Here is a 23,992-nt window from a genome sequence, read left to right on the forward strand (position 1 = left end):
ACTTGCTGGGCTGGGGTTTTAGACCCTTCCACAAAGTCTTACCGTTTTTATTGGGCTGGCATTAAAGTGCACCTTCCATTCTCTGTGCTTGCCTTCTGGCAAGGTGTTCCGTCCTATAAAAAGGCAGTAAGTACCACATAGCTGAGCTCACCTCGCTTACTCAGCACCCGCAGCAGGAAGAAAATAATGCATGTATGAGGGGGTTTCACTGGCCTGATTACTTTCGGAGGATTCTGAAAGCAAAAGAAAACATTTGGCTCAACGTCAAGGAATCCTTAGTTTTTAATACGTTGAGGAAAATCGAAGACAGTACACAGTGTTCACGGCCACCCAGGCAGTACAGACTGCAGATAAGAAGTTAACGGTGTGTGTGCCCTTTGGGACCAGCACTGCTGGCCTTTGGGGCCCCTGTAAGAACGTCTGAAGACCAGATGTACACGAGGCGTGCTCACCAATGGTCCTGAGAGTGCTGTACAGACCCAACGTTTGTTCACTGTTTGCAGAAAAGAAAAAGCTTAAGTCCTCCATCCTGTGAGGACTTGGAAAGATAGAAGCGTCTAAGGTAATAGTTCCCAAGTGTTGGAAAGGCCACCTTCTCAGCTTCATTTCTTTGGTCAGTTTTTGACGTGACATTATGTGACAACCCGCCCTCCAGAGAAGGTGACCTTCCATTTCAGAATCAATTACGAAAAATCATGGACTTCAGTATTTTCTAGACGATAGAATGTTTTTGACTTTGAAACTCATAAATAGGTTTATATTTCTTGTCACCAAGCCATCATAGTTTAAAAAAATAGTCAAGTCATTGAGATGTGAGGAGCAGGTCGAGTGGACTCAAATCGGGGAGATGCAAGTCCGAGTTTGAAGAAGTGGGCAACAGGCTTTCCAGCACCCAGACCATGTGCCTTTCCTCCCCTCCCGCCACTGCAGACGCTGACCCGCTGGTCACTGGGGCTCCTGGTGCGCCCATGGACCTGCAGTGCCACGACGCAAACCGCGATTATGTCATCGTGACTTGGAAGCCACCCAACACCACCACCGAGAGCCCTGTCATTGGTTATTTCATTGATCGGTGAGTGCCTGCTGGGGACGCTCCTGAAGCGGAAGCTAAGGTTGGCCCAGACGACGTCTTTGGAGAGTCCTCTAAGCTCAAGTTCATGACACTGTTCTTGTCATGGGGAATTTGGTGGGATCGGTGCCTTCCCTCTGGTAACTTAGAGTGTGACTGAGCCGTTGGAACACGGTGGGGTTAGGGTAAGTAGATTTCTGTGGTGTTGTAATTATTTGCCTGTTCAACACCCTGTATTGAATCCACCCCCCAACTTTTCTAGACACATGAAGCCCCATTTCTGGGTTCTCTGAAGAGTTCAGTCCTGCTTCTCCCTCTAGAGGAGGAGAAAACGGGCACAGAAACGTAGCTGGGAAGGTCGCCGGCCCATTCGTACCCAGGTCCTCATTAAACTGGGTTTTCTTCTTGCTTCCAAGAAAAAAAAAAACCTAATATTTCAAAGTCTAAAACATTGGAATTTACTTTGGAGCTAATCACTTAACTGTGGACATCATTAAATTCGTGGGTCCTTTCACGTTCCTTTACTGGGTGTGGTGCTCAGGGGCTGGGAGGGAAACCAAGCAGAGCGGGTGAGTTTATTGGACACGCAGTTTATGCCCCAATTACACACTTCAATCGCCAAGAGAAACTACAGTAAAAAACAATGAATTCAGAAGTAACACAATCGTTCTGGGGAGGAATTTAAGATGTTATGTGTATAACACACAGGAAAATAAGATGTTTATTTCAGAAAAGCCGTTCAAGTCTGGTTGCTTTTTGGTTGGTTAAGTTCCCTTTTCCACACCAACAGAGCTACTTGTTTGGGTAAAATATTCCCTGTTGGGATAGTATTTGGAAATGCTAAGGTCAGATTTGTGGGGTGCATTGGGTAGGGTTTACCTTGAATTAAAATCAAGAAAAACAAAATAGAGCGATTTGCTGTTTTCCTGTGACATTTGAACATTTTTTCAGCCATTTGGCAAAAACAATTTCGTGGCCCTTCTTATGTAGGGATCCACGCCCCTCCCTCCGTCATGAACAGGGACGAACCCAACAGAACCTTCCGGTCAGAGGACCCTGCACCAGCCAGCTTGGGGTTAGCTGAGGGGCTCCCCGCCAGACTCAGTTTGGACCGTGTTCTGGCTGTAACAGGTTAGCACCTATGGGTCACAGAACTTGCATTAAAATTCTGGATCATTAGGAGAGAGAGATTTGGTTCTCTCTAAAGCAAATGTACAGCCCTGGCTTGGAATTGCTCCAAAAGATGACTTTTCTGACCTTGCTGTGTTCTCCTGGGGATTCGACGTGGGGTTTTGGTGCTGAAATTTCTCAGCCTGTGAAAAATGCAAGCTACTCTCTGCATTTCCACGGGTCTGGTCAGGACTTAATGTTTTCAAAAGACTTCCGAATTCCACATGTGAGATGCTGGAAGGACACATCTCATCGGCACTGGGACAGACTGAGCCTGCATTCTGGACAGATTTCACTCCCCAGGCTCTCATACAACGGGGCGCGTGTGGGGGACCGGCGGTGAGGGCCGTTTCGTTCCGTGCGCTGGCATCGGGCCTGTAGGGGGAGCGTAGGGCACTGCTGATTCTGCCGTGTAAGTTGGAAAAAGGACTGTCGAGGATGCATCCCACGTGACTTTTGGAGGAGATTTTGCCTAAATGTGGTTGGTTGAAGGCTGGAATGGGTCTTCAGGCTACAAATTATAAGGCTTCTACATAAGTAAAGATATACTTTACATATCCTAAATGGCTCTGTCTTTTGAAGATTGCTCATATTGCTGCTTAGGTAAATCTAGTGCCGTAATGCTTTGACTTCTACAATGTCATGTGATTTCCGGTTAGAGCTGTTTCTATACATGGAATACGTGTGTCATGTACACACAGACCCGTGTGTATTTATTCGGCTGATGTATTTGTGGTTCTCCCCTCGTTTTTATTTTAAGATGTGAAGTGGGAACTGACAATTGGGTTCAGTGCAATGACGCCCCTGTGAAAATCTGCAAATACCCTGTGACCGGACTCTTTGAAGGAAGGTCGTACATTTTCCGCGTGAGGGCAGTCAACAGCGCGGGCATCAGCAGGCCTTCCAGAGTGTCTGAGGCCGTGGCTGCCCTTGACCCTATTGACCTCAAGAGGTTACAAGGTAGGTTGTGCAGATTTTAAGCCCCAGAGGTGTCTTGGAATCTTGAGGCCATTTTTATGGGATTTGTTCTTTCTCTTCTATGCTCAGCTGTGTACAAGTTTTAAGAATGTCTTCAAGAACTGAGCATGGCGCAGTGACATTTTATAGTGTCCATATGTCCGCCAGTGTCACGTTAGGAGAGGGTGTGGCCAGGCCGGCATATTGTCCGACACCAACCACACCGCCTTCCCAATGCTCTTCACTGAGATCCAGTCAGACTGGTTGAGAATTAGCGTTTTCTTGGTCCATCGGTGATGTAATTTCAACACATTTGATAAGACTCGGAAGGCTTTGAAACCAAGCCACTTTATTTTTGAATGGCAATTTCATGTGACACAGATGCCCAAAAGGGCTTGGACCCTTAAATATGGTGTGAAGTGAGCCCCTACATTTCCCTTGCTCGCGTGGTCTTTCGAACCTAGTACAAAGGTCTGAGAAGCACTAGTATAAAGACTGCTCCAAGTAGTATCTGATTCCCTCCGAGTTGCGAGTGTGTTGTGATCATAACGCGGGGCGGATTTGGATCTCGTGCCGAGTTAGGGAAACTGGGGCTTTCTTGATGAAATCTTTGGACGCCAAATTCAGCATCTACTTTTCTCTCTGCAGCGGTCCATTTGGAGGGGGATAAAGAAATCGTCATCTACCAGGATGACCTCGAAGGTGAGTGGCGCTTGAGCACTGCAGCCTCACTACCCGTGTCCTAGGGAGTCAGGATGGTGGCCAGAGACCAGAGCGATGGACAGCCAGCACCCAGGGGCTGGTTAGAGCTGCGTGTCAGCACTGCAGCCGTAGGTCAAGTCTGCAAGTGTTTGGCCTGCAGAAGTTAGAAGACAGGAACGAGGTGGGTGGAGGGCGAGGATGGGATCCAGGGTCCTCCTGGGCGGTTTCATGGCTTCCATGTCAGTCCTGGGTCCTCTTGGGGCTGTGCAGAGAATATCAAACTGAACCCGAGTCTTTGTCACTGGCTGAGGCTGGGTCCTTTCTCTCAGACTCCATGACTAGAGGACTATTTCAGTTTTTCTTTTTAAACAAAAATTTTTATCCTTAGTATTTTAGTTGAAATGGATGGTATTCTCCCTGTCAGTATCCCTGGCCTGAAAATTCACATTTCCCTCATTTATACTGGATTTTCTGAACACTTCTCTTTGATATTCCTTTCAGAGATAGCTAGGAGGATCGATTTATTAAGGAGGGGAACCCGGCATTATTAATCAGAAATCCAGAGATTTTAAGCAGACTTATAATTAGAGTTCATAGAGGAAAACAAACAAGTTACAAATGAAGAAACATGAATTTGGAGCTAGTGCCTCAGGAGATGCACTTTGAAGCTCTCTTTTAAAAAATTGCTGCAATCCTAAAATATATATATATATATATATATATATATATATATATATATATACACACACACACATATATATATATATATATACACACATATATTTGTAAATAAAAAAAAAAAACTGCTGCGGTCCCAATGCTCTTTCCCCAAAGAGCTACAGACCTAGGAGTTCATTTGTTGATTTTCATGTTTGCCCCCAGACGGTCTCCAGACGTTGGATCTTCTGTACCTATAATGGCTTTTCTCTAGTATCTCTAGAAGAACACATAATTCCCAGAGGGACACTCCTCAGTGACATTTAAAGTCTGAGTTAAGACCTCCACTTCCGGGCATACTCAGAAATTGGGGAAGGTGCCCGTAAATAATCCACAAAAGAAAACTAATCCAGGAAAGGTTGACTTCCTATGACTTCTAAATAAAGGATTGAAGTGTAGCTATTGGAAAGTGTAAAATCTGGCTCCTGCTTGCAGAGGAAGGCATGTTCCTGTGCAGACCCACCTGCATAAATGTGCATTTTTGACATGAGAGCAGGAAGGGAAGTTCTCTTCATCACCTCCAGCAGGCCAATGGGATCAGGGTGGAGGGAAGCACCCCAGGTCTCCTACATGGGTGTGTAGACATTCAAACAAAACTACCTTCCAGGAGGAGGCAAACTCTGCATTATGTAAAGGTGGGAGCATGAAACAGTGTAATTGAGCCCCCCAGAGGGAACCGTGTCCTTCTGGGGAACAGAGCTCTCTCTCCATGTAGAGACGGGGATGAGCTGCGGGTAAATCCCAGCTACGAAGTGCCAAAGCCAGAACTAATGCATCGTAACACACTTAGCTGTCTGATCGATAGAATGGAAGTTTGGTTTCCCAGACACAGTAGATCTTCTTTCCAGCCAGAATAGACTCACTGATACCATTTGCCATCTCTCTTCTTACATTTCTTTTCTGTGAGAAGGCAGCTTTTCTGGCTGCCTGGGGCCTGTACCTTCGTTTTGTTTGAATCCTTCTCGAACTTGGCTGCATCCTGTTCATTTGTGGATAACGTTCCTGGGGCTCAGCCTGTAGCTGGTCATTCAAGGCAGAGGCAAGGACCCTCAGCTGGAAGGCTATCTGGCTGGGACTCTGAGCCTCCCAGGGCTCCCGCTCTCTGGGAAGGCTCTGCATGCTGCAAAGGGGTGGTCCCCACCATCTGGTGCAGACCTGCGAATTAGGGTAAGCTCTGTGACCTGCTTCAGGGTCTGTGAAGTTCATGAGTTTACTTTACTCATTTTAAACAACAAATGCTTTCTCTAATTAAAAAAAAAAAAGTCCTTAGAGAAAAGGGATTTCCTGATGCTTTCAAGCAACCCATTTCTGTGTTCAGGCACATGTTGTTAGGAATTTCTTCCCATCACTCGCCTTTTTTTCTTTGTGGAGGCCCTTCTGCTTCTTTTTGTGCTAGAAAAGGACTGATAAATGCTGTTCATTTTAAGGAAAAGGAACACTTCTTTGTTGGCTAGAAAAAAAAATCACCCCTCTGCTATTTTATCTACTTATTTTTGCTCATTTTTCCCAATCAGTTCAATCTTTATGTCCTCCTCAAAGGTTTTAATTACCGTCAGGGCTCTTCTCGGAATATCATCCGACTCTCGTACCCATTCTTGCATTGGTCCCTTGAGAAATGCACACTCTGCTTTGGGGCTGGCCAGAGCAGGCTTCTGTCGCGCTCGGCCAGCCCAGTTTCCCTCTGCTAGTTCCACGTCCAGGTGTCCGGGGCTGGGGGGCTGGCAGTGGCAGCCGTGTAGAAGGTAGAGTGCGCTCCAGACGGTGCGGTGCCCATGACGCATGCGCTTTCTCCTTAGCTCTGTCAACCTGGGCAGTCTAAAAATTCCCAAGACAGTTTATGTTTTTGTGACTCAGAAAAAAATCTCCCGGTAGCCGGCTGTGGAGTCTTTGGGCGGGTAGGACAAAAGGCAGGATCTGCAATTGGGGGATGGAGGCCTGGGCCCCTGTCCTGCCTCTCCACAGCCCAGGGATCCCAGGGAAAGCTTGCGGCTTTCTGAGCTCCATCTTCACCCCTATGGATGTGGCTTGTGAGAGCGGGGTCCAGAGAGGTCCAGAGACTTCCGAAGCAGAGTCTTGGGCAGCACCTGTCACTCAGAGGCACCTGGTCCACGGGGAATATCTCCCAGGTGACATATTTGGAGTTGCCTCTCATGGTGGCTTTCTTTTTTCCTTCCTTCCTTCCTTCCTTTGCTCCTTCCTTCCTTCCTCCTTCCCTCCCTCTCTCCTTCTCTCCTTCCTTCCTTCTTCTTCTTCTCCTTCCTCCTTCCTTCGGATTTATTTATATGCGTGAGGGGAGGGGCAGAGGAAGGAGAGAATCTGGAGCAGACGCCAGGCCGAGCACGGAGCCCGACCTGGGGCTCAATCTCATGACCCTGAGATTACGACCTGAGCCAAAACCAACAATTGGACGCTTACCCGACTGTCCCCCCGCAGGACACCTTCGTTTGCTTTCATTTGCTTGTCTGTCCGCGTTCTCCTCTCAGCTGTTGGGGGGTTGGTAGCACAGATCAGCTTGTGTCCCTGGCCTCTCCTTGCCTCCTGGGGCCCTCGGAGCCCTCGCCTCTTCTGTCCGTGGTTGGGGTCATCTGTGCGTCTCCAGGCCTCCTGCTGCTGCGTGGCCCAGGGCAATCCTGACAGGCTCCAGGCCTCGAGTCCCTGAGTCCAACCAGGGGCTCCCTGCTGACAAAAGCTGACTCTTCCTCCTTCCCCAGTGCAAATGAAAGGCTTCTTATTCTCTTGCTCTAGGCCTGGAATCTGGGCTGGTTCTGGAAACAGCAAATTGCTCAGATCTGGAAGGCAGCTCTGCACTCAGGTGCCTGTTCTCACTGTCCTTACTACCCGCCTAGCTTCCCTCAGGTCCCTGGGTCTGCTTCTCACGCCCTCCAGCACCTCGGAAGGAAATCGGATTCAGCCCTGGGGACTCACCATGCATCGTCCTAGGACAATTTCCTGCCTCTTCTCTCTTGCATCTCTGTAGGTGTGGACATAGCACATGGGTCCAGTGCAGGCCTGTTGGGTGTCTGGAGGCCCCACCCCACCAAGCCCTCACTGGCATTTCCCTGGAGACAGTCTGACTCCTTGTTTGAAACCTGACCCGCTTGCCAGAATGCTCCTAGATTAGGCCATGCTGTGTTTCCGTGCCTGTGGGACCTGTGAAATGGGTTATGCTCTGTAACGGGACTCCTGGGAAATAAAACCAGGCTTGTTTGTGTTGTCTCCATGGGCTTGTTCAATGCTGTGCCTGCGGCACAGTCCTCAGGGAGCAATTGGATATTGAGAAGGGCTGAGATGTCCTAGGGACGTTCAAACCTTTTTAATCATGTGCTAATCTAATTGGAAGCTCGTAATAGTTTGTATTGCAATGACAGGGACTGTGGGTCTGGAAAACCTCCACCTCGTAGGAAAAGCTCTCCTCTCCAAACATGATGCCCTGACCCCTTAAGTCATATTAAAACACGATGTGCGTCATGAGACAGGTAGAGCATACATCTCTGCTTGCAAATGTTTCCTCCTAGTTATTTGCAAAGGGCTGATTGCTGTCACTCCAGAATTTCAAACGTATAGGTGTAGGTTACTGTGCTTGGGAACGTGGCACAGATCCACCTAGGGAGGGAGAAACCATGTGCTCTGGAGGCTGACCATGGTTGCAACGCTGTGAGGGCGTATGAGGAGCGTAACCGTACCGGAGAGGCCGTTAGAGGAAGGATAATCTCATTCCACAAGGCTCTGTAAGGCAGAACACAGACCACTCGAACCTTCTCTGCACAGATTCTCAGCTCAGCAAGAGCTCCAGTCCTGGTCAAATGCCCTGTTTTTCTGGGTGAATCTTCTTCCTCCCCTTCTGGCTGAAACTCTGGAAGATTTTTGCATCAGATTTTTTTTTTTTTTTTAATGGACTGGCTCATGTTAGCAACAAAAATAATGAGGTGATCTTAATCAGTGCATTCTACTTGGCTGGGAACAACACTTGGCTCTAAATCCCAAAATAGAAATGAAGCAAAGGACAGCTCTGCCGTGCCTGTCCCTAGCGCCTGGTAGCGCACCCAAGGGGCGACGCTCCCACGACAGGCCCCAGTGAACGGGGTGACCTGGGGTTCATCCAGCGCTAACAGAGTTTGTCACTCTTGTAGGCGATGTTCAGATCCCAGGGCCTCCCACCAACGTGCATGCCTCAGAAATCAGCAGAACATATGTCGTCCTCAGCTGGGACCCACCTGCTCCCCGTGGCAAGGAGCCGCTGATGTATTTCATCGAGAAGGTATTCTGCGGTCGCGTGTCCTGACACAGCAGCTCTCTGTAGGATATCACACTGTGCTACTCCATGGGTTTTAGAGATGAGCAACCGTGAGGTCAGTCACCGAAGACTTGACCGCTGTTCCTTACTGGGGACCTGAGGGCAGGGTGAGCCCGAGTTGTGCATGTGAGCATCGGGGGATAGGGTCCGGGTCCTGGCTTTGCAGCCTTCGTGGGAACAAGTGGGTCACTTCACGTCTCCGGCTCTGGCGCCCCTGCCAGAACGGGGCTTGGTAAGTTCTTTCCCGCGGACACGTTCTAGCTCGCACATTTTGAGGACCGCGTGAGACCTGGGGAGCAGGGCAGATGGCTGTAATAAGCCATGTGGCCACGTGGTGGCGGTGTTGTACAGGGATTCGCTCCGGAGGCTGCGGCCATCGCCTGGGTGGTTTGAGGACTAGCCCGGACCCCTGGAAAGAAGCACACATGCACGCGCACACGTGCACACGTGCACAGGCACACACGCGCGTGCACACACGCACAGGCAGCGAGAGCACAGTGACGTCCGCACTGCACGCTCGGGCTCTGCTGCTTCAGTCCATCCTGCTGCTCCAGGCCCGGGACCCGGTCGTCGCCTGCAGAATCCCGGGGCTCCTTCGGCTCGGCCACCGGCTGCCCGCCGTAGGGAGTCACGGACCACGCGTGTGGCAGGAGGAGGGGAAGCGGCGGGCGCGGCCCCCGGGGAGCCTTGGTGCTCGGCGGTCCCAGGAGGCAGCGAGCCCCGTGAGAGCCGGGGCGAGCCCGGCGCTGAGCCCCGCTGAGTGGGGTTGCCGGGTGCAGGCGGGTTCGGCCGCGTCTCGCTGTGTCACAGTCCGCTCCCGGGTCGGTCCGTCCGCAGCCCGTCCAGGGTGCTCTTTGGGTGCCTTAGCTCCTCCCAGGGCCCAGAAGGAGCGCCAGGATGTGCTTTCCTCCATCTCCACCTCATGCAAGGCCAGGGTGAGCGGGTGGGCCCTGCCGCGCAGCGTCGAGGCCCTGGAAGTGCCTGGCGCATCCCTGAGCAGGTGGTCCGCATGGCAGCCCCCGCTGTGAGTCCTGCCCCGTAAGGCCCCGTGCAGGGTCGCTGGACGTTCTGTGCCCCCGGTGGGCTCCCGGACGCCTCCCGGCCTGCTCTCTCCCGGCCGAGGCCCGGGGATCATCTCCCGGGAGAGTTCTGCTTGAGGCCGGGTCGGCGGTGCCTCACACGTGCTCCTGTGGCTGGAGGTGTCCCCGCGTGGGTCCCTGCCAGCCCCCGGACCTGCGCCCCGTCCTCCCGCCTGCGGTTCTCATGAGCAGCTCCTGACTTCGCTGAGCCCCGCCGCGCCTCGCTCAGGCTTCTAGAAGCCTGACAGGAAGCCCCTGATAGTTCCCCGCTCCCTCCCCGCCCGCCACCCTCTGGCGTGAGGCTCCCCTTCCCCGATGGGCCCAGCGGCGTGTGCCCCTGACGGAGAGCACGGGGGGCCTCCTGGGTCAGCTCCAAGAGCGTGACTCCGCTTCTGCCGCAACAGCAGAAGGCTTCAAGCGCGGCCCTGACTTGTGGAAGCCGGGGTCGCTTGGGGCGACTTCCCAGTCCTGGCCGCTGTCCTCTGGGCCCGCGTGCACCTGCTCTCACTACTCAGGATCCCCTCACAGAGGGGTTACGTCCCCACCGGGAAGAGGGAAGCGAAACATGGGATGGAGGCTTTTCGAGTAATTATCAGTGATGCAACACCAGATGACGAAAATTAACCCTGCAGCAAAGGTGCAGAGACGTTTGGGGAATAAAACGAGAATCACCGATACTTCCGTCCTTTGAAGTAGTCATTACACATTTTTTCCGGACACTCAAAATCGACTTTTTTCCTAGCGCGGCTACTGAAACGTGTTTGCACACACAGGACTTTTGTAAGATTTAAGTCCAGTTAGTTAACATGGAATGTATTACTGGTTTCAGAGGTGCAGGCCTGTGGGTCTCCCGTCATGTGTAACATGGCTTGCTCCGTCTGAGCCTTCCCAAGTGTCCATCACCCAGTGAGCCCGCCTTGCCACACCCCTCCCTTTCACAACCCGGGATACACATACTTGTGGTCTTTTTCTCTATAGTCTTTTATATACTTGATGTGTCATAGGTACAGTTTGTCTCCTGGGTGACATTTAGCTAAATGGTGTAATTGCCCTCATCTGGTGGGACCTTTTCCAGCTAATGCCAGCGACTGCATCTTCAAGCACAGGAAGGAATCATGACGTGTCCCATGCTAGTACAGCCCGTTATACAGATTGTTGTTATCTTAATACTACAATGATAGCTGCAAAATAGTGAACATTTTATTCTGTGTATTTATTAGTATTTCAAAACAATTATTTATTTATTTCAGTGGGAGGAGCGCTGGGGGAAGGGCAGAGGGAGAGGGAGAATCTCCAACGTCCCCACACCGAGCACAGAGCCTGACACAAGGCTCGGTCCCACGACCCCGAGGTCATGACCTGAGCTGAGATTGAGGGTCAGAGGCTTAACTGACAGGGCCACCCAGGTACCCCTAAACTAGTGAAAATTTTAAATTGAAATGAGACCAGCTGAGTATGATGGGATTTTATAAATACCCCAAATTATTATTAATCCCTTATAGTTCATTCTACTTTACTAAAACTGCAACCTATGTATAAATTCCCCTAGGTTTTTTTAGTTTATTTGTTGTCACGTAAAATTTTTACTGGTAAGTGTTTCCAGCTTTGGGTAATTTTTCATCTGCTTTTCCAAACTGGTTTCCTTTTTCATAAAATTCAGAAAATAGTTATTGATGGCCGGGGATGGGCTTCACTGCCCGGACATCCCTGGAGATTAATTTGGCCAGCTAGAGCAGAACATGTCTGCGGCACGCCTTTGGGGAGCTCTAGCTTCCTCATGTAAATCCTGTGTCCCTTTGCAGTCCGTGGTTGGGAGTGGGACCTGGCAGCGGGTCAATGCGCAGACGGCCGTGAGGTCCCCTCGGTACGCCGTGTTTGATCTCGCTGATGGGAAGCAGTATGTGTTCCGGGTTTTGTCAGCCAATAAGCATGGCCTGAGCGACCCGTCAGAGATCACTGTGCCCATCCAGGCTCAGGATATGATTGGTGAGTACGGCCGTGCTGGTAAGTGGCCACGGCTTGGGACAGGCCCTGAGTAAGGGACACCAGATGCCCTTCTGTTGTGTTGAAAAAGACAGCTAATGTTGTCTATGAGCCAAAATGCCTCGAAGTCTCAGTTGACAAAGGATGGATGTCTCTCTGCCATGTTGATGGCTACTCAGCATTTCTCCAAAGTTCCATCTTATTTTTATGGAACTAACAAATGGGTTAGAAATATTTTTAGGCATTGGTCGCTTTTTGGAGAACCTTGAACTCACTGGAGTTTCTTGTCCATGTGGCTTGAATTTCCCGCCCTGGAGATGCTGTAGGGAATTGCAGAAATTTGGAATTGCCCTGTGGAGAATATCCAGGGTCAGATCATGACTGGGTTTTAAATCCCCTTACAGATTCTGGCCAATCTGATGGAAGTATGTCTTATTTTCTTAAAGTTGTTACTGTCCTGTTAGCTAAAGCATGTGTGCACGAGAAGGTGCTATTTAATGGTTCTGGGGGACAGGTACAGGAGACCGAGTGATTGTCCTTCCTTTCCTTGTGAGTCAGGTGGGAATTGGGAAGACAGTCCAGCAACTCCAGGGTGCCCCGGGTGGCAGTCCCCTGCCCATTTCTGCTGCTTGTCCCTCCTTGTCCGATTTTGGGGAGCCCTTCCCTGTGGACAAAGGGCTTGAGGCTGTTGGGTACAGCTTCTGGAACTGAGACACTGTTCATGGCTCCTCACTCTACCTCCTCTGTACAGCGGTCCCTTCTGCCCCGGGCCGGGTGCTGGCATCGCGGAACACGAAGACATCGGTTGTGGTGCAGTGGGACAGGCCGAAGCACGAGGAGGACCTGCTGGGCTATTACGTGGACTGCTGTGTGGCAGGGTCCAATGTGTGGGAGCCGTGCAACCACAAGCCCATTGGCTATAACAGGTGCGGGGGGCCCCAGACCCACTGTATGGGAAGGACCCATGACAGCTGGGAGCCACGCGGCCCTCAGAGTAGCGTGAACCCCGGCAGACATGACCGTGAGGCTCCTCCATGGGTGTCTGTTTTCTTTCCTGCTCGTGAGGGGCCAGGACTTGAAAGCCGATGAGTGGGTTGAGAGCACGGGGCTGGAATGGTTAGCATGTTGATGAGAGAACTCTAGAACCTTGGTCCTTCTGGAGTTATTATCAGTTAAGGCTTACCTTCCAACAGGAAAGCTAAAACAGCAGCCAGGACTCACGAGGTGTTTTATTTTTCCATATTGAGTTTTCAAACTTTTTAAAAAGGCTTTGCATGAATGACAGTCTTCTGCTCCAGCCACTGAGGGAGACAAAGTGGGGGACTGTCCCCTCTCTTATGCGGGGCAGGGGTGGGGAAGTCAGCTCGTGCTGGGCGGAGAGGAGCATCCTTGCCCCCAGCATCCATTTACCCCCCCCACTCCTGCTGAATGTGCAGGACGTCTGACTTTAGTAGGTGCTCTCCAGGGTATGCTTCTCAGGCACGTAGAGGCAGCAGTCAGATTCTCCACTGTGGATGGGTTATTGCCGATGGCTCAGCCATCTTTCCCTTTTTAATTTACTTAAAAACAAACAAACAAACGAAACTTGGGAAAAGCCATGGCTAGGAAGGGAGAGATGTCACTGAGAACAGTATGGTTAGATGTTTCAAATCCATGGGCAGCAGACTCAGAATGAGATCTCAGGACAAAAACCTAAAAACAGCATTCTCAAGATGGAGTTTTGTAAATGGTCACTAAAGGTCTGCAGGCTCTAAGAGGGGAGCAGACTTTCTCACGTGGACGGGGTGCTGGCCTCTGCTGAGCTCCTCCTGCGCGGGTTCCCACTTGATGCTTGTAGTGATGCTGGGAGGTGGGGACCATGGTCCCATTCTGCAGCTGGGACAGCTCTCTCACAGAGACAGTGACCTCTAGAGAGGATCTGTGGGTGTTGCTTTCTGTACCCTCAGACCTGTGCCGCTCCTGCCCCTGGTGTAACCAGGCATCATGGCCTTCCTTGCTGACCCTGTGTGTTGATTTGCATCCATTAACTAGAATTGAAATGGAAAGTAGATATATAGCATACATATATAAAGAACTCAAGCTACTCAAGTTCCTTCTAGTCCCAGTGAAAAAAATTTTGGAGTATTCTCATGATTTTTACTCTGCTGGAGGAGAAAGGGAAAGGCTGAGGCGCATGGTCATGCCCCTGAATGGTGTTTTGCTCAGGTTTGTGGTGCACGGCCTGACAACTGGCGAGCAGTACATATTCCGGGTGAAGGCCGTCAACGCTGTCGGCACAAGCGAGAACTCACAGGAGTCCGACGTCATCAAGGTCCAGGCCCCCCTCAGTGAGTAACCGAGGGCCTTCGTAAACTCCACAGGAATAAATGCTCGCGGTGGCGATAACATGCTGTTCTGGGAGGGCTCTCATCCGCCAGCCGCATGTCTTGGAAACATGGGGCTGAGGGAGGAGAGATGAAATGCCAGCAGGGCCACACTGAGGACACACGGCTTCATGGCAGGTCACATGTCCCTGCACGTGTGTGCCCACCTTGACATGCGTGCTCTTGGGATGAACATCTCTTTCGAGGTTGCTGGTAACCTAGAAAAACATCAGTGGCCTTTCCAGCTGGTCTTAGTTTAAGGGGCTCTTGTCATCCTGGAGAATTCCAAATGTTGATGTGAACTCTGTGGCTTTGTTCATAAGTGGTTATCGTTAAAAATGATTTTGGTCAAATAAAACAATTTGGGACCTAATTTCAGAGGTGGGCTCTGGGGCCATGAGTGTTGTGATTGTCACCCTGGTGATTTCATACAAAATGGGCTACATACATGACAAACACATGCCCTGGGACATTTGGTGCATGAATGTCACATGCTACTTATTTTCAGTCATACTGATAGCCTTTCATTCCTGAGAGAAATGTTTTGCTCTTTATTTACTTTTGTCTCTAATTAAATTATTATCGCATTTTCAGAAGTTCAACTTTCTCTCCTAACAACACATAAAGTCATGTTAGAGAACAACCAAACAGTGCCCAACCTGATGCTACTTAGGTGGTCAGTATAGCACAAAATCATTCTTTTGTTTGAAGGTCATTATTCTGATCTGCCAGTTTTACCCAGGAGGGACTTCCAAACATTACCATTCCTACTTACAACAAAGCAGTCGTCTACAGTTTTATCCTGTGATGGGAACAGGTCTTTCCCCGGTCACCTGTTTCTTGGGTAACAGAGAATGACCAGACGCAGGTCACCTGGAGCTGGGCCCAGAGCTCGGGGAACAGAGGCACACTGTCCCTCAGGCCCTTGGAGAAGATGGTCCATTTCCAAACAAACTCATGTGAATTCATACTCACTTGAACTGATCTGATGTGGGAAATTAAGACCGGCTGGGCAGTAACGTGCAGCATCTCTGGTCATGGGGCACGGCTGTAATTCTTTTTTTTTTTAATTTTATTTTTTTATAAACATATAATATATTTTTATCCCCAGGGGTACAGGTCTGTGAATCGCCAGGTTTACACACTTCACAGCACTCACCATAGCACATACCCTCCCCAGTGTCCATAACGGCTCTAATTCTTCATGAATGTCACAAGAAAGCTCCTCCTGGAGGTTTTCCCTAGAGGAGGGGGAAAATCTGTTGTTTCAACCACCCAGGCCAGATTTGAATAATGGATTGTTCCTGTGTTGTTGAAATATTGGAAGGTGTGTGTGTGTGTGTGTGTGTGTGTGTGTGTGTGTGATTTCCTGGGGGAGGTATTTAGGAATAGCAGTGAGTGGAGAGGACTGAGAGTCACTGTCTTTAAAGGAAGAGATGAAAACATGCAGGCATGGTTGAGGTTTGGGGGCCCCTCTGCAGAGCAGGAGCAGCCCCAAGCAGGATGGGGCAGAGACTGGGGTGACCTTCCTGCTGTGTGTCCTTGCAGCTGTCCCTTCGCATCCTTACGGGGTCACGCTTCTGAACTGCGATGGCCACTCCATGACCCTTGGCTGGAAGGTGCCCAAATTCAGCGGGGGCGCACCCATCCTTGGCTACTACATAGACAAGCGCGAGGCTCACCATAAGAACTGGCATGAGATCAACTCTTCTCCCGTCAAAGAGAGGATCTTAACGGTTGGTTCTTATGGGCCCACTGGTTTTTGCTGGGTGGTTTCCCATTCTGGGCAGAGTCCTTCAATCGTGACTCAGAGTTCAAGGGCGTTAGATAATGTGACACGACACACAGGCGGGTTCAGAAAACTTCATAGCCTCATGGGAAAAGCTCTAGAACTGGACCTGAGGAAGCATTTTCTTTTGAGACGCAGGAGAGGTAGAGAGGCAAGGAAGCAGGTGGTGTGGGGGGTCGTGTCCCTGCTGGGAGCAGCCCCAGGCCCCCAGCCCGTCACTGCGTGGCTGTACAGGGCTGGTGCATCTGTGCTTAGCTGGTGTTCCGTCTGAACACCCTTGCGTGTGGCTTGTTCCTCACGGTTCTGCTCAGAGAGACTTGTGTGTGCAGCCTCTGAGCGAGTCACTTGCCCAAATACACGTTCTGCCCGGGCAGAGAGAGGAGAAGGAACATCGACTTAGAGTAGGAATATCTGGGATCAAATCCAGGGGCAAACCCTCCCCAGCCACAGGCTTTCTCTTCGCCTCCCTGAGCCTTCCGCTGCTCCTTTGTGTGGTTTAGGTCACAGGCATGTGTGCGGGCGTGTGTGTATGTGTGTGCACGTTGGTGCATGTGCACGCACACATGTGTGGGAGTCTGTACGTGTGTATGCGTGTGCCTGTCTGTGCATGTGTAAGCGATTCTGTGTGCATGCGTGTGTGCACGTGCACGCACATACACGTGTGAGTCTGTGTACATGCATGTGCGCACGTGTGTGGGAGCCCGTACGCACGCATGTGTGTGTGACTGTGTGCATGCACGTGTTGATGCATGTTCGTGTGCGACATTACCGATATCAATGCACGGTCAGCCCCACCGCTGTGCTGAGCTGTTCTGGACGAGGGCCCTGGCTCCTGAGAGAAGCACCCTCTTGTTTTCAGAACGCCGGCTGCTGCCGCGATGTGAGCTCCGTCCTGCAAGGAATGGGACTCTTGACTTCAAACACTTGCTTTCGAGGCTCTATTTTTCCAGGAGGTGGTGTCATCTGGATGCAGTGGGGCAGGGCTAAGGGCTCTGGTCAAGGCCTTCCCTGTACTTTTGGGGCACAGACCCTCATGTGGCCGCAGGCGCGACCTGAGGGCCGCCTGTCTGTGTGCTGGGGGTCGGTGACGGGTTGTAGGGCATCACGCAGCTAGGCTAGTCTGGTTTCAGGCTCCTGCTGGGGATTCTGCAGAAGGGATATGGGCTTAAGGGCAGGCCCCCATGCCTGCTATTCCACACACTCTCTGTGGCTTTCCTCTCCGTGAGCCTCAGATGGGCTGTCGAGGGGGTCATTGTGCCATCCTCGTAGGCACGGTGACGGGAGGAATGAAACAACGTGGTCAGGTTCCCTAAGCGACCACAGCATGGCAGCTGCATTCACAGCCCTCTGGGACTGCACCATCCAGTTTACTGGCCCAGCCCCCACCCTCACAGTTCATTCTAGGAGTCGGTCATGACTCCTCCAACAGGCAGACGGTGATGTGGTTTTTTACTTCCTGTGTTAATTTAAATGCATCTCCACAGGTGGAGGGCTTGACAGAAGGCTCACTCTATGAGTTCAAAATCACTGCCGTCAACCTGGCCGGGATCGGGCAGCCATCGGACCCCAGCGAGCTCTTCAAGTGTGAGGCCTGGACCATGCCCGAGCCTGGTGAGAGGCCCTTCCTGGACCATGGAGCTGCCCTCCGTGTCATGAGGTCACGAGCCCCAGAACTAGTGGGCATTCTGTCTGCGCATGCTAGGGCGTCCCGCCCTGTGCCAGGCATGGGGCACAGCTACGGACGAGGTGGCCCTGTCCCCCGGCAGAGGCTGAGTAGTGATGAGCGTGGGGTGGTCAGTGGGGTTGCGTGAGGGGACAGGGAAGGCGGCCCCGGGCAGGAGGGGACGGTGCTGGCTGCGAGACGACACAGAGTGTGACAGTGCGGTTCCAGTGTGAGAGGTCCGGTTCTCCCAGACCCTGGGGGGACCTGGGGGCCTCTAGTTCAAAAACGTAGGATAGTTGCTAATCTGCTTGCATTAGGACTTTATGTTTTAAGTCTGTTTTCATCAATTCTCAGAACCTGGGTCTTCACTGGTTGCCTTTTGTCTATCAGGAATCTAAACGGGACGGGTAAAATGCTCCTGTTTTGAGCAAAACTGAAGTTGAAGCTATTTTGTGCGCAGAGTATAGTGTCTTTTCCCTCCTTTCCTTTTGAGTGGTCCTTGTTTAACAGAATGAATTTGGACCCCTTAGAACAGCCAGTGGAAGGAGAGCTCTCCCGACTTCCAGAGACTTTCTGGGGCTCCCCACAAAGGGCTTAGCAACCCCTGAAGATGTGGGTGACGTAGTTCAGGCACAGCCCCTGTGCATTTTCCCTTTGCTGCCCGAGGCCACCGGACCCGGGGAGTCCGCTCTGCCCCCTGTGGAAGGCTCTAGGGTCTGAGCAGGTGATGTGTTTGGGGCTCGAGGAGCAGGCGTGTGTCAGGCAGGGGTGCGGGTGACATGCGTGTCCCTGGTCTGTGCACCTGCTCTCTGTGAGCCGCACCTACTGGTCCTGAGTGCTGACAGGGACTCACAAGTGACTCCAAGGTGCCCACGGTCCCCAGACGCTGGCCCGACTGTCCCCTCTCTGCGCTCCATACATTCTCCAGGACATGTGTGAGGAAGGCCGATGTGATATGTAGAGTCGTGAGGTCTGGGAGCCGATGAAGTTGTGTGTCCCGCGGCAGCAGACGCCCGGGGTTGGTGCATGCACACACGGCCGACTACGTCTGCCTTTTCAGGTCCTGCCTATGATCTGACGTTCTGTGAGGTCCGAGACACGTCCCTGGTCCTGCTATGGAAGCCCCCCGTGTACTCCGGCAGTGGCCCCATCACGGGCTATTTCGTGGACTATAAGGAAGAGGACTCTGGGGAGTGGGGCACCGTGAACAAGGCAGCAACCGCCAACCGTTATCTGAAGGTGACGCTGTTCCCTCCCGTGTCCCCCACCCTCCTGGGACGGGTTCTCTGGTCCCTCCTGTAGATGGGCTTAACGCTGCCAGGCCAGCCGCTCAAGCAGCTCAAACCATCCCGTGTGGCGCTGTGGATGGTCCCCGTGGGGGCGATGGCCGCTGTGTGTCCACGGTCAGGCCCGTGTTGTACCCGTGTCCTTCGTGACTGCTCGTAGAAGTCGCGTGCGTAGACGCACGTGCACGCGCAGCTGTAAGATGCCTGAGAGGAGGGCGTATGCACGTTCCTCTCTCCTGTCCTCCCAGTGGTTCTGTTCTTAGCATCGACAGCTGACCCCTCCCTGGGGCAGTTGTGACTCCCGTCTTCGGGTGGGTCAGCCACCCGTCCTGGCTCTTTGTCTCCGCTGCCCTCCTGCAGAGGATTTGCCTGCTTGCTTGTGGGCTCTGTGGTGTGGTGTGGATGGTGGCAGCTGACCAGAAGCCCACACCTGAGTCGTGCACATGGCTGGATCCTCTGGGCAGCCGTCCAACCCTGCGAGACCAGATCAGCTTCTGATCCACACCAAGTGAACTAATCAGCTTCCAGAGATCTGGTCCAATCAGTGACTGAGAAAATAGCTGGTGTGTATTTTATGTATCAGCACAGATCATGGTTCACAGAAGCTGCACACGTGCAAGGAGAGAACGACTTAATTTTGATGTGTCCCGACGATGGGAACTCTGGCCCGGTTACAAATCACATTTAAAGTAATGCTTCCTCCCATAGCATTATGTTGACTAGGAACGCTCGGCTGCCAGCGGGATATATGATTTTAATTCTGCTTTCAAATAGGCGAAGGAGAAAGGAAGCCTCTCTCAACATGGAAGAGAGTCTGTTTCTTCTTGCTAAGTCAGACTGTGAATGAGTGTGAGTCTGTCTCACCTTCCATCTGTCTCACCTTCTGCTTTTCCAGCTCACTGTGCAAAGCTCTTCCTTCTTTCAGAAAAGGGGCATGTGCATGGTAAAATGTGAAGAATGAAAAGTCCTTTTCACTTATCGATTAGCATGTGACATGGTCTCTGTCTTTTTCAGGTCTGTGACCTGCACCAGGGCAAGACCTATGTCTTCAGGGTCCGGGCCGTGAACGCCAGCGGGGTGGGGAGGCCGTCAGACATGTCTGAGCCAGTGCTCGTGGAGGCCCGACCAGGTGAGACATGACCGTGTGGCTGCTAAGGATGGCGGGAGGCTGGGTGTGGGCGTGGGCGATGGGTGAGCATGTCTGTGTGCGTGACGCAGGGAGGCTGGCTCCTGCCGTCTTGTCCATGGTGTTGAGCAGCAGACAGGACAGGCTGTCCTCCAGCCCTGCACGGCCCCAGCACCCCGAGTCACACTGTGGCCCCCAAGGCCATTTGCACAGTCGGTGGGGTCCGCATCTGGAGCAGTAAGACTGCATGCGGAGATGACGATGGTCTCTCTCGTTATTGCTGAATTTTGACGGGGAGTCAGAAGAAAGCTGTTGGTCGGGAACTTGGGGGCAAGTGGCGAAGGCTCACGGAAGGGACGTCAGCGGAAAGTGCTTCCGAGGGTGACGGCAGCTCACAGGGTACGAGGGGAAGGAGTGGTGGGTCTGCGAACTCTGAGACCGTGTTGTCTCCCTCATTGCTCCTCTCTCTGGGGACTGACCTCACATCCTCTGCTGCTGGAGCTCTGTGCTTCTGCCTTCACCGTAACTGATGGCGTCTGTGCCTGCCCAGGCTGACGGGACCTCCCCACTCTCTGCTTCCTCAGGGACAGATTCTGATGGGTCTGTGTGGGGCCAGCCTCCACCTGGTCAGAAGGGACAAGCAGTTTCCCTCCCCTCCCCCCGCGGAAGGAGGGCAGAGGGAGGAGGCCAGATGCCATGATATCAGGGGTGCCCAGGGCCCTCCCAGTGGCCAGGGGTCAGATTTTGGGGAGAAGGAGGGTCTTTACGGCCAACATGTCCTCTACAGCGGGACTGGATGTGGAGACGGGAACAGACGGAGACGTGACGACTTAAAACCCTGTCCACTCCGGCCGCCACCTGCTCCGGGAGCATCTGCCCTCCCGCGGGTCCCACTCAGCGCCCCAGGGGACCATGCAGGGAAAGCCGATGACTTGGTGCGGACCAGGACGTCGTGCTTGCGACATGGCGCTCCCTACCCTCTCCGCAGGCACGAAGGAGATCAGTGCCGGCGTGGACAAGGAAGGCAACATCTACCTGAGCTTCGACTGCCCAGAAATGACGGACGCGTCCCAGTTCACGTGGTGCAAAGCCTATGAGGAGCTCGCGGACGACCAGAAGTTCCGGGTCGAGACAGTGGGAGACCAGTAAGTCCCCTCGCGGCCAGCCTGGGGGCCGCCGGGGACGCCGACAGACACGTAATGTGCCCCGCGGTTCTTCCTTCTAGCTCGAAGCTGTACTTTAAAAACCCAGACAAAGGGGACCTGGGCACCTACTCGGTGTCCGTGAGTGACACGGACGGAGTGTCCTCCAGTTTCGCCTTGGATGAGGAAGGTAACGTCAGGGGCTTGGCGACGGAGCATGCCGGCTCGGGGGCCGGCAGGGGACACTGATGCTAACATGGAGAAGACATGCTTAGGAGACGGGCGCCTGTTCGTGGGGGGCCGGGGCGCGGGGCGATCGCAGAGGCGAAGGCTCCCTCACCAGTGTAACGAGTGCTCTGGCGTTCATGCCCGTCCGGCACCCACGTCACCGGGCCGGGGCCAGGGCTTCTGGAGTGTCCCCGTAGAGCCCAAGGTGGGTTTCCGCTGCATTTCAGTAGCTTGGCAAGCGGAGGGGAGAGGATGGGCACGTATGGCCACGAGATTAGTGTGAGACCACGGATGGGGGCTGCCCCTCCCTTCCAGCACAGAAGAGTCAGGACAGTAAGAGAAAAAAAATATATGTTTTCTGTGCGTGAAGTAAGATTCAGCCGTCAGAGTCACAATGTCTTGCTCTCTTGCAAACAGGAGACAGCAGAAAGAAGAGCCGGGTCACAGCCGGGGGCCCAGGGCAGGCAGGTCTGTCCAGGGCGGACTCACGCACCTGCATCCCTGGCCCGTGAGTGGGGCTCACGAGGCAGACACTGTGCTGCTGGGGATTGTAGTTTTTTGTGTCCAGTGCTTGTGATGGACCCGGCCCACAGTCAGGGTCAGCCTCACGGTGAGGCATAGGGAGCCCCGTCGCGTGGGACAGCTCGGTCAGATGTCAAGCGTTCTCCGGGTCTCTAGAGCTGTCTAGGGGCCGAGAGTCCCCTGTTAAAATACGGGGTCTTCTGGGAGTCCTGGCGCCTGGTGGGCTGACCCCAAAGTTCCCCGCTGGTGTGTTGGGCGGGGCAGGCGAGAGTGTGACCCCGAGGACACCTGACTCGGAGGGTCACTAGGTGTGGGCAGGGACGAGAGGCAGGGACGAACGCCAGGAGGACCCGTGCTGATGCCTCAGGTCGCTGCAGGGCAGGAGCTGACTCTGGGTAGACGGGGAAGCTTGTGCAGATTCAACGAGACCCAGCAGGAGGGCGGCCGGGGGGGTCCGTGTGGACGCTGCTGTCGAGGGTCCTCAGGATGCTCATGTCCAGAGACAGGCGGGAGCAGGTCCAGAATCTGCTCTGAATGCCTTGTAAGCTGCCATTTCTGACCCAACTCAGTGGTCTTCTGGTTTTAACTCAAAACATCCTTACATAATCCTGAAAAGTGTTCTGTTTCTCTGCACCAGTTTTAAGTTTGTAGGTGACATTTTCACTCTAATTTTAAATAGTTGCAAAGGATGAAAACTCCCAGCATGTTTTAAAACGTATGTGGACTTTATTTTTTATTTTTTATTTTTTTAAAGATTTTATTTATTTATTTGACAGAGAGAGATCACAAGCAGGCAGAGAGGCAGGCAGAGAGAGGAGGAAGCAGGCTCCCTGCTGAGCAGAGAGCCCGATGCGGGGCTCGATCCCAGGACCCTGAGATCATGACCCGAGCCGAAGGCAGTGGCTTAACCCACTGAGCCACCCAGGCGCCCCTGTATGTGGACTTTAAAAACTCTTTTAGATAAAACCTGGGAGCTGCTGATTTTGCTCATTTGACTTACGGAAATTCCCACCATTAGACCTAACAGGGAAGTCAAGCCAAGCTACCCAGTCAGGAAAAGTCTGACCTCATTTTTCGGTGCAAGTAAGTGTGTTCACACACACCTTCATGACCGCCGTCTCTTTTCTAAGTTCTAATTAAGAAGGAAGGAAGGAAGGAAGGAAGGAGGAAATGGCTCAGAACCTTCCATGTTTCTTGGCTTGCTTGTGGGCCTCTTTCTGGAGTGATGCATTTATTTTTATCATTTTATTTTTATTTTTAACTTGTGGCAGTAATGCAGCACAGTGAAATCCTGGGTGGGCAAAGCATTTTGAGGGACATCTTGCAAAGGGAAGGAAAATCACAGACCCCCCGCACACTCTCAGCGCCTGATCGATATTAGGAAGGAGTTCGTGTGGAATTTGAGGGTCTGGAAATGGGTGTCTTGAAAGCCCCCCCTGCAAAGTCTGCCCCTGCCCCCAGCCCCACTGTCCCCAAGGCTCTGCCTCATGTGCCCACCACCCCTCCCCTTCATGCAGGGTTATTACAAGGCGAGGGTCTCAGGAGAGAGTGTTCGAAGGTGGTTTAAATCCTGTTTGCCTTTTCACTCCTCCTTAGCATTTCTTACGCAATTAAATCTTGGTGGTACCAGATCTCCGCTCGGGGTTAGACTTGCGATTGTTTACGAACTTCTGCATGTCTGGGTCGAAAACCAATGCACGTATCTTTCTCAATTTTAGAGCTCGAACGTTTGATCGCACTGAGCAACGAAATCAAGAACCCCAGTAAGTAAGAGTGGGACCCTGCCTGCTTGCAGGCCGACTGCGAGCCGGGAGGCCCTGTTCGCTGCAGCGCAGGGCTCACGGGGAGTGCTAGGCGAGCCGACCGTTGCCTTTCACACGAGCAGCTTCCACGCTTGTCACC

The 23,992-nt window shown here is 52.4% G+C and overlaps 1 protein-coding gene across 1 annotated transcript in view; it reads left to right on the forward strand.

Moving 5' to 3' along the window:
- Window positions 1–23,992, forward strand: part of MYOM2 (myomesin 2) — a 71,442-nt gene that overhangs the window by 21,937 nt on the left and 25,513 nt on the right. The window contains 14 exon segments of the mRNA XM_047713570.1: window positions 931–1,072; window positions 3,000–3,199; window positions 3,845–3,898; window positions 8,746–8,873; window positions 11,791–11,974; window positions 12,723–12,897; window positions 14,177–14,298; window positions 15,883–16,070; window positions 17,608–17,734; window positions 18,847–19,025; window positions 20,087–20,201; window positions 21,187–21,343; window positions 21,424–21,530; window positions 23,809–23,853. Of these exon segments, the coding sequence (XP_047569526.1) occupies window positions 931–1,072; window positions 3,000–3,199; window positions 3,845–3,898; window positions 8,746–8,873; window positions 11,791–11,974; window positions 12,723–12,897; window positions 14,177–14,298; window positions 15,883–16,070; window positions 17,608–17,734; window positions 18,847–19,025; window positions 20,087–20,201; window positions 21,187–21,343; window positions 21,424–21,530; window positions 23,809–23,853 (1,923 nt within the window).

Source organism: Lutra lutra, chromosome 2 (assembly GCF_902655055.1).
Source record: "Lutra lutra chromosome 2, mLutLut1.2, whole genome shotgun sequence".
NCBI classification, from domain to species: domain Eukaryota; kingdom Metazoa; phylum Chordata; class Mammalia; order Carnivora; family Mustelidae; genus Lutra; species Lutra lutra.